Genomic DNA, 10,599 nt, shown 5'->3' with positions numbered 1-10,599 from the left:
CTTGAGCCCAGGAGTTGGAGGTTGCTGTGAGCTGTGATGCCATAGCACTCTACCCAGGGGGATAGCTTGAGGCTCTGTCTCAAAAAAAAAAATTTTTATGATTGGGGGTCACCACAACATAGGTGGTGGCATTAGGAAGGTTGAGAACCACTGCTCTAAGGCATCTGAATCTAATACAAATGAACGAGGACTGTATGGAGAAGATACTAATGTCCATTAAGACCATAAAGGAAGACAAATGAAGGGTATTCTGTGTGTCATATACTATCCAATATGCCAATTCTTTCTAAATCAATCCCCAAACTCAATGGAAATCCAATTAAAATTCCACTAGAAATTTTTTTAGAAATTCAACACACTAACTCTAAAATGTATGGAAAATAAAGTAATAAAATTCATTGTTCTAAAGTATGAATATTATAAATAAAAATCAGAACTCTTGGCTGTTACAGTGGCTCGCCCCTATAATCCCAGCACTATGGGAGGCCAAGGCAGGTGGATTATTTAAGCTCAGGAGTTTGAGACCAGCCTGAGCAAGAGTGAGACCCCATCTCTACTAAAAATAGAAAAACTAGCCGGGCGTTGTGGGGGGTGCCTGCAGTCCCAGCTACTTGGCAGCTAAGGCAGAGGATCGCTGGAGCCCTGGAGTTTTAAGGGTGCTTTGAGCTAAGCTGCTGCTGTAGCAATCTGCCAAGGGCAACAGAGTGAGGCTGTGTCTCAGGAAAAAAACAAAACAAAAAATCCGGACTCTTTTATGTTGCAGGATCAAGTAACTGGATTAGTAAAGAAGTACAGTTGTCTCCACAGATATGATTATCTTTGTAGAAAACTCATAGAATCTGCAAAAAAAAGTTACTAGAACAAATACATTTAGCAAGCATGCAGGATACAAAATGAATATACAAAAATCAGTTGTATTTCTATACTGGCAACAAACACTTGGAAACTAAATATTTAAAACAACACCCTTCTCTAGCTGTTGAAACTACAAAGATAAATAATTTTAAAAGTATCTTTTATAACATCAAAAGATATGAAATACTTACAAATCTGGCAAAAGGTGTGTAAAACCTGTACAAACCTATACAAAATGCTGCTGAGAAAATTTAAAGAAGATGTAAATAAATGGAGAGATACATGTACTGTGTTCACAAACCAAGCTGTCAGCTTTTCCCAAATTATATACAGACACAATACAATTCCAATCAAAATTCATCACAGCTCACTGCAACCTTGAGCTCCTGGGCGCACGTGATCTTCCTGTCTTTTTTTTTTTTTTTGAGACAGAGCCTCAAGCTGTTGCCCTGGGTAGAGTGCTATGGCATCACAGCTCACAGCAACCTCCAACTCCTGGGCTCAAGCGAGTCTCCTGCCTCAGCCTCCCAAGTAGCTGGGACCACAGGCGCCCGCCACAACGCCTGGCTATTTTTTTGGTTGTACCCCTCATTGTTGTTTTGGTAGGCCTGGGCTGGATTCGAACCTGCCACCTTAGGTGTATGTGGCTGGCGCCTTAGCCGCTTGAGCCACAGGCGCCAAGCGGATCCTCCTGTCTTAATCTCCCAGATTGCTAGGATAATTGGTATGAGCCACTTCACCTGGCCAGCATTTTTTTTTTTTTGGTAGAAATAGACAAATGATTGTGACATTCTTATGGAGATGCAGGGGGGCCTAAAATAGCCAAAATAACTTTGGGAAGAAACAAAGTTGGAAAATGAGCACTGCCTTATTTCAATGCTGATTAGAAAGCTACAGTAATCAAGACAGTGGTACTGGCATAAAAACAGATGAGAACATCCTAAGAGTCCAGAAACTTACCCACGTGTGTGGGCAATAAATTCTTAACAAAGGCTCAAGTGCAGATCAGTGGGGCAAGGATAGACTTCCCAACAAATACTACTGGAACAATGGGCTTTTTAGTTTTGCTGTGTACTTGGTTTAATGAGGCACTTTGTCATTTTAATTTGAAACTTTTCAGGTTACTGAGGAGGTCTTAAGCATCTTTCTGTATGCTTATCACGTATTTGGGTTTCCCCTTCTGTGAATTGCCTATTCTTATCTTTTGCACATTCCTCTATTGAGTTTTCCGTCTTTTTGTATTTTTCTTTCTTTCTTTCTCTCTCTCCCTCCCTCATTTCTTTCTTTCTTTCCTTCCTTCCTTCCGTTCCTTCCCTGCCTTCCCTCCTTCCCTCTCCTCCCCTCCCCTTCCCTTTCTTCTTCACTCTGTTTCCCTGAGTAGAGTGCTAGGGTGTCATAGCTCACAGCAGCTCAAACTCCAGGGCTCAAGCAGTTCTGCCTCAGCCTCCTGAGTACCTGGGACCACAGTCGCACACCACTATGCCTGGCTAATTTTTCTCTTTTTTAGTAGAGACAGGTGTGTGTTTGTGTGTGTGTGTTGCTCTTTCTCAGGCTGGTTCAAACTCTGGAGCTCAAGCAATCCACCTGCCTCAGCCTCCCAGAGTGCTGGGATTACAGGTGTGAGCCACTGTGCCCAGCCCCATTGTTGTTGTTGTTTTACTAACATCTTTTTTTTTGGCCGGGGCTGGGTTCGAACCTGCCACTTCCAGCATTTGGGGCCGTCGCCCTACTCCTTTGAGCCACAGGCACTGTCCTGCTGTTGTGGTTTTAATATTGCAAATATCTCCTCTTAGCGGTCTGTCCTCTTTAAGCCAAAGGTTTATAATAAATTTAATTTTTCCTGATGACCCAGAATTCGTTTCAAGGACATAAAACCGAGGACTCTGATGCATCAAGTACTATCTATTCTCCCGAAAGCTACAAAAGGGTCAGAATCATTTGGATTGTTTCAAGTTTGGGGCTGTCATGAATAAAGTTGTAAACAGTTTGACATAGGTTTCTGTGTGAACAAATATTTTCATTTCAGCCAACTAATGGTTACAATTCAATCATGATTTGACAAGTGAAGTTGCATCCGTATTAACTCTTTTCTTAGACAGTTTATCCATAAAGTTCGTGTGCACTTTAGAAATTGCAAACGAACTTTATGGACATCCTGTGTACTTATTGAATTTAGTATTTAAAATTTTTTTTGATTTGTAACCAACTGGTAAACTATTTCTCATTTTCAAGTTGTAATTGTTAAACTTTTTTCTTTCTTTCTTTTTTTTTTTTTGAGACAGTCTCAAGCTGTCGCTCTTGGAAGAGTGCCGTCGCGTCAGAGCTCACAGCAACCTCAAATTCTTGGGCTCAAGTGATCCTCTTGCCTCACTTTCTTTAGATAATCAACAAAGCAATCAATGCAGCCCTGATTTGTAGCATTTGCCAGTTTCCACGGCGCAAATTCCCCCACCACTGTCAAGTTCAAACTGCCAAAGCCCGGTCACCATCAGCAGAGTCGGGCTGGGGAGTGCAGCGGCAATCCTATCATCAGTTACAATAAATGTAAAATAACAGTGGAAATAAGTAAAATGCCTTTTGTAAAAATTAAAATAGTAATATAATATAGTCTAATAAAATGAAGTTAGATTTTTATTGATTGTCTGTATTTAATGACAGACTTGTAAAATTTCAGAAAATTTAACAATGGGCTCTTGCCAGGCGGCTCCGACATCTGCCCGGCAGCCAGGGCCCTTGCTGCACTGGGTGGGAAGGTGACCCCTGCACCCCACAGTACCTTCAAGTAGCCCCCGTGACACCGTGTGCCCTCTGACCCTGAACCCCTACTCCCGGTCACGCGCCGCCCAGACAGTCACGGTGGCTTCCGAGAAACCTGCACGCGCGCTTTGTGGCAGTCGCGTCCGCGTCATGGGCAGGAGAGAGCAAGACACGGGTCCAGCCCCGGGGACTGGAGGAGCGCTCGGGTGGCCGAGAAGCAGCCTGTCCGAACTCATCCGCTCCCAACGCAGCCGGCGCTGTCCAGGTGCTGGCCCCCGAAGGGAAGCCCCACCGGACGACAGCGCGCCAGCACAGAGGGAAAGTAGCGGCTCGCGCGGGCTGGTGGCCTCGCCCACGCGTAGAGCTGAGGGAGGAGGGAGCGAAGGGCTAGCAGTGGGCAGGGGCAGCGGGAGTTTCAGGCCAGCCCTGCAGTCCACCCTCTGAGCGCCCAGGGGCACTGCGCTGGGGACCGCCGCCCGGCTCGCGCGCTGCAAGGACGCCACGGCGCTCTGACGTCATCTTTCGCCGACTCCCAAGAGTCAGCCGTGGGCGTCGCCATGATGCGTTACGGACGCTGACAGGGCTTCCCCCGCGGCGCCTCTCCAACTCTCAGAGCGTCACGAAGCGTACCGCAGGCACAAAGCCACTCAGCTGCGCTGCCGCTCGACACCCCGACCGTGGGGCCTCAGCGCCCCACGGCCCGCAGCCCAGAGGGCGCCGCCATGTTCGGGTCCTCGCCGGGTCGCGTTGGTGTCTTCATAAGACGCTAGCTCGGCGGCGCGTGGCTTCCCCCCAAGATGGCGTCCATGCGGGAGAGCGATACGGGCCTGTGGCTGCACAACAAGTTGGGGGCCACGGATGAGCTGTGGGCGCCGCCCAGCATCGCTTCCCTGCTCACCGCCGCGGTCATCGACAACATCCGTCTCTGCTTCCATGGCCTTTCGTCGGCGGTGAAGCTCAAGCTGCTTCTCGGGACGCTGCACCTTCCGCGCCGCACGGTGGACGAGGTGAGGCGGGCGGGGCCGGCCGCGCCTCCTGCGACCCGGGACCCCCAGTCCGCCACCTTTCTACAGTGCCCCCCTACCTCTTCCCGTCTCTCCCCCAGTTTTCCCGCTTCCCCTCACACCTGCCCGGGCTCCCACGCCTCCCCCACCCCCCGCCCAGGTACCCTCACCCGCCCCCAACCCCCAGGGCCCTCTCACCTGCCTGGATCCCAGCCCTTCCTCACCTGCATACCCGGTCCGAGGCCCTCGTACCCCTGCCCCGACTCCTACATTCTCCCGGGCCCCCGCTGCTCTTCCTCACCCCGCACCCAGACCCTTGCCCGGGGTCTTCTCCCTGCCCCCAAATGCCCCCGCCCGGGGCTGTAACCGAATTTGGGGGGCGCCGCTGCGGTTCGGATGAGGGCCGAGGAGAAAACCTCGGGTTCCGGAGGGGTGTGGCTGGGCCTAGCCAGGCTCAGGTTCAGGGTTTTATTTCCCCGTTAGTCTGCCGCCCTGGGAAGTATCCAGCGGTTGAGACCGTTTGGTCTTCTTTTTAGAACATATGTCAGATTTATTTTTCCTTTTTCCTAAACATTATGTTCTGCCCCTTTCTGTGTCGAGATAAACTAAGTAGTTTTGCAAAATATCGATTCACCCTAGTTGTTAAGTCATCTTCTACTGTTGTATTTTAATTACGTTATAGGCTATAATTGTTTTTTATTGAAATACGTATATAAAAGTGCGTGTTTGTCCAATTTAACAAATAATGGATAGCATTGAGACCCACTCCCATCATCACACAGGTAAAAAGAGAACAGCGTTCGCTCCTCAGAGCCCATTGACGACCTTGCCCCTCTCCCTTTCCCGGTTTCAGAGGGGTGATCGTTTTTTCTGCCATTCTTCCCAGTGTTACCAAATTATATGCGTTCCTAGATAGTAGAGTTTGGTTTTGCTTGCTATAAACAATATTATGATATCATGCTGTGATTTGTGTGTGGTGTGGGTGTGTCTGTTTTCTTTTGACACTTTGGTAGGGTTATCCAAGTTGCAGCTGAGATTGTTCACTCTTCATGCCTGTGTGGTGTTAGCAGCATGGCACTGTATCCATTCCATCATGGGAAGTCATTTATGTTGCCGCCAGTGTTTTGCTGGTATGAATAAGGCCGTTACCACCATTATTGTGTATGTATTCAGGGGCTGTTAAGGATGGATTCCATAAGTGTGGAATTAGGTTTTTCTTTCTTTTTTGAGACAGAGTCTCATTCTGTCATTTTTGGTAGAGTGCTGTGGCATAACAGCTCATAGCAACCTCAAACCCTTGGGCTCCAGTGATCCTCTTGCCTCAGCCTTCCGAGTAGCTGGAACTAATGCCTGGCTGTTTTTTCTGTTTTTATAGATGAGGGTCTCACTGTAACTCAGGCAGGTGTCCAACTCCTGAACTCAGGCAATCATCCATCCACCTTGGCCTTCCAGAGTGCTGGGATTATAGGCGAGAGGCACTGCACCTGGCCCCAAATTGTTTTTCAGTGTGCCTTTCTCAAATTATTCTCCTCTCTGAAACTTTTCAGTAGTGTGTGTGTGTGTGTGTGTGTGTATAATCACCAAGTGTTTTTTTTTTTCTTTTTTGAGACAGTCTCACTTTGTCACTCTGAATAGAGTGCCGTGGCGTCACAGCTCACAGCAACCTTAAACTCTTGGGCTCAAGTGATTCTTTTGCCTCAGCCTCCCAAGTAGCTGGGTCTATAGGCAACCGCCATAATGCCTGGCTGTTTTTAGAGATGAGGGTCTTGCTCTTGCCCAGGGAGGTCTTGAACCTGTGAGCTCAGGCAGTCTACCTGCTATGGCTTCCCAGACTGCTGGGATCACAGGCATGAGCCACTGCAACTGACCCAAGTGGTTTTAATTTGCATCTGCCTTTTTTTTTTTTTTTGGTGGAGACGGTTTCACCCTATCACCCTTGGTAGAGTGCCGTGGCATCACACAGCTCACAGCAACCTCCAACTCCTGGGCCTAGGCGATTCTCTTGCCTCAGCCTCCCAAGTAGCTGGGACTATAGGTGCCACAACAATGCCCGGCTATTTTTTTTGTTGCAGTTTGGCCGGGGCCGGGTTTGAACTCACCACCCTCTGTATGTGGGGCCAGTGCCCTACCCACTGAGTCGCAGGTGCTGCCCTGCCTTTCTTTTTTCTTTTCTTTTCTTTTCTTTTTTTTTTTTTGAGACAAGGTCTTCCTCTGTCATCCCAGGCTGGAGTGCAGTGTCATCATCATAGTACACTGCAGCCTTGAACTCTTGGACTCAAGGAATCCTCCTGCCTCAGCCTCTCAAACAGTTAGGACAACAGGTGCCTGCCACAATGCCTGGGTAATATTTTTATTTTTTGTAGAGACGGAGCCTAGATTCATTGCCCAGGCTGGTCTCAAACTCTTGGCCTCAAGGGATCTTCCCACTTTAGCCTCCCAAGTGCTGGGATTACAGGCACGAGCCTCCTCACCTTTCCTATCTGCCTTATTTTTTATGTGGTTGAACATCTTTTCGTGTGTTTATTTGCAACCGGTTTGGTTTTCTTTTTTCTGAACTGCCTGTTATCGTCTGATTTTTTCCATTATGTTTTTTTGTCATTGTTTTGTAGGAGTATGATTTTTATTTTTTTTCAGTTTTTGGCCAGAGCTGGGTTTGAATCCGCCACCTCTGGTATATGGGGCCGGCACCATACTCCTTTTGAGCCACAGGCGCCGTCCAAGTATAGTATTTTTGTTTGTTTGTTTTTTTAATAAATGCTGGATACCAGTCCTCTTTCAGTTGTATATATTACAAATATCTCCCAGTTGTGGGTTGATTTAGCATTCTTCTTGGACTCTGTGGGTGAATAAAGGTAGAGGGGGCATATTCATCTTCTTCTCTACCATGGGTACTGACTTCATCTCCTTTAGGAAATGCTTCCCAACCCAAGGCTGGGCCACTCCCTGTGTTTTCTTGGCAGGGCTGTATAGCTTTGTCTTTACTCTTGAATCTTCTACGTGGAATTGATGATGGTGGGAAGCTGGGAGTCTGATATTCCACATGGATAACCAATTAGTCCAGCACTATTGATTGAAATGACTGTCTTTTTCCTGGGGATCAGCACTGAGGACTATGGCTGTATCTGGGCTCTGCTCTGTTCATTTGGGCAGCTTATGTTGCTGCACTAATAGCCCACCAAGTCAGACACTGACTCTTATGTTCACAGTAGGTCTTGTTAGCTAATGGGGCAAACCCTCTTGCTTTATTCTTCAGAAGCATCTGACTGTTCTTGGCCCTTTGTACTTCTATGTATGTTTTATTTTCATTTCTGAGGTTACACATGTAAAAGCTGCCTATGGGGATTTTATCTTCTTAATAATATTAAATATGTTAATTTGTGAATATGGTCAGATCTATTTAGATCTTTAATGTCAGTTATAAAGTCTTACTATTTTCTCTGCAGAGGCTTTCTATCATATATTCCTAGGTGTTTCATATTTTTTTTGTACTGCTTTAAGTGTTATCTTAAAATTTTATTTTCTGCTTATTGCTGGAATATAGAAATGGAATTGACTTTGGATAATGAATCTGCGAATAGAATAGCATCTATGCTTATTACAATAGTTTTTCTATAGAATCTGATTTTCTGGGCACTTAATATTATTTTGTTTCTTTTTCCAATTTTTTTCTTGTCTTACTATACTTGCCAGGACCCTCCAGTAAGTTGTCTTGTGTCTCATTACACAAGGAGAATTTTGAAAGTTTTGCCAATAAACATTGTTTCCTACTGTCTTTGGTAAATGCCTTTTATCTAGTTAAAGAAATGCTCTTCTCTTTGTAGAAGTTTTTTTACTTCAGAATATTAAGGAGGTACAAATGTTTTGTTACCCAGGTTTTATAATGTTTAAGTCAGGGCTCTGCTAGTGTGCCCACCACCAGAAGAGTGTTCATTGTACCTGTTAGGTAGGGTTTTTTTTTGTGTGTGTGTGTTTTCCTTTTTTTTGTTGCAGTTGTCATTGTTGTTTAGCCTGGCCTGGGTTTAAACCCACCAGTTGGTGTATGTGGCTGACGCCCTAAACACTGAGCTATGGGCACCAGTTCTATTAGGTAGGTTTTTATCCCCCTCTTGATTTCCGGTGACTTTACCTCTGTCTTTGCCCATGTGTGGCCACTGATTCCCTGTTATTAGAGACTGCATGTGGTTGGTGTTTGTTTCTCCATTCCTGACATACTTAGGACAGTGGTCTCTAGTTCCTTCCAGGAGTAGTGTGCCATGGTACATATATAACCACATTTTGTTAATCTGCTTAGGAATTGGTGGGCACTTAGGTTGATACCATATCGTTGTGATTGTAAATTGTGCTGCAATAAATGTTCAAGTGCTGGTGTCTTTTTTAGTATTCCTAGAGGTTTTTTTTTTTTTTTTTTTAGAGACAGAGTCTCTCTGTCACCCTTGGTAGAGTGCCATGGCGTCACAGCTCACAGCAACCTCCAGCTCTTGGGCTTAGGCTATTCTCTTGCCTCAGCTTCCCAAGTAGCTGGGACTACAGGCGCCCACCACAATGCCTGGCTATTTTTTGTTGCAGTGTAGCCGGGGCCGGGTTTGAACTCACCACCCTCGGTATATGGGGCCAGCGCCCTACTCATTGAGCCACAGGTGCCACCCTCCTAGAAGTTTTTTGAAAGTTCTTATAATTGGCTTGGTGCCTGTGGCTCTAGTGGCTCACCTGAGCTAGTGGGTTTGAATCCAGCCCACCAAACAATAACGATGGCTGCAACAATAACCAAAAAAAAAAAAAAAGCCAGGCGTTGTGGTAGGTGCCTATAGTCCCAGGTACTTGGGAGACGGACGGAGGCAGGAGAATTGTTTGAGCCCAGGAGTTGGAGGTTGCTGTGAGCTGTGATGCCACGGCATTCTACCTAGGGCAACAGCTTGAGGCTCTGTCTCAAAAAAAAAAAAAAAAAGTTCTCATAATTATGGGGGTTTTTTTTGCAGTTTTTGGCCGGGGCTGGGTTTGAACCTGCCACTCTGGCATATGGGGCCAGTGTCCTACTCCTTTGAGCCACAGGCGCCACCCATAATTATGGTGTTTTAAAAATAGCTTTATTGTGGCCAGGCACAGTGGCTCACACCTGTAATCCTAGCACTCTGGGAGGCTAAGGCAGTGGATTGCTTGAGCTCACAGGTTTGAGACCAGCCTGAGCAAGACCCTATCTCTTACTAAAAATAGAAAAACTGAGGCAAGAGGATCGCTTGAGCCCAAGATAGAGGTTGCTGTGAGCTGTGACACCACAACACTCTACCCATGATGACAGCTTGAGACTTTGTCTAAAAAAATATTAGCTTTATTGAGATATAATTCACAGTTCAGTGGTTTTTTGATATATTCGCAGAGTTGATTATCTTCGTTAAAGTTTAGAACATTTTTATCATCCCCCAGACAAATCCTGTATTCATTCATCCCCAATTCACACCCTCCCCATCCTTGTCTTAGGCAACTTCCTGTAGGTCTGTGTATTCTGGATATTTCATGGAAGTGGAACCGTACACATGGTCTTATGTAGTCTTTTGTGTCTGATTTCCTTCACCGAGCATGCTTTTGCTCATGTTGTAGCCTGTATCAGTACAGCATTCCTTTTTTATTACTGAATGATACTCAGCTGTATAGATAAGACCCCATCTTATTCCTCCATTATTCATTGACAGACATATATTTGGGGGGCTTCTACTTTGTGGCTATTATAAATAATGCTGACAGACCATGTGTGTGTGTGCAGGGTTTTGTGGGGACGTAAGTTTATTGGGTATATATCTAGAAGTAGAATCACTGAATCATATGGTAACCCTGTGTTTAACCTTTTGAGAAATTGCCATACTGTTTTCCATGGCAGCTGCATCATTTCACATTCTCCTCTGATTTTTCTGAGTGTTCAATTTCTCACATCTTTGCCAACACTGGTTATTATCTGTCTTTTTGATAATAGCCTCCTAGTGGGTGTGAA

At 45.9% G+C, this 10,599-nt stretch overlaps 1 protein-coding gene across 1 annotated transcript in view; it reads left to right on the top strand.

The window, feature by feature from the left end:
• The first annotated feature begins 3,537 nt into the window (after positions 1 to 3,537).
• NELFA (negative elongation factor complex member A) overlaps positions 3,538 to 10,599 on the top strand; it is a 21,158-nt gene continuing 14,096 nt past the window's right edge. The window contains exon 1 of the mRNA XM_003801125.3: positions 3,538 to 4,619. Within this exon, the coding sequence (XP_003801173.1) occupies positions 4,410 to 4,619 (210 nt within the window). The 5' untranslated portion in view covers positions 3,538 to 4,409. The remainder of the gene's footprint in view (positions 4,620 to 10,599) is intronic.

The sequence above is a fragment of the Otolemur garnettii genome, unplaced genomic scaffold, assembly GCF_000181295.1.
Source record: "Otolemur garnettii isolate 467f Iridium unplaced genomic scaffold, OtoGar3 scaffold00198, whole genome shotgun sequence".
NCBI classification, from domain to species: Eukaryota; Metazoa; Chordata; class Mammalia; order Primates; family Galagidae; genus Otolemur; species Otolemur garnettii.
Note: the sequence above shows the minus strand (reverse complement) of the source record. Positions and strands in the feature narration are given on the sequence as shown.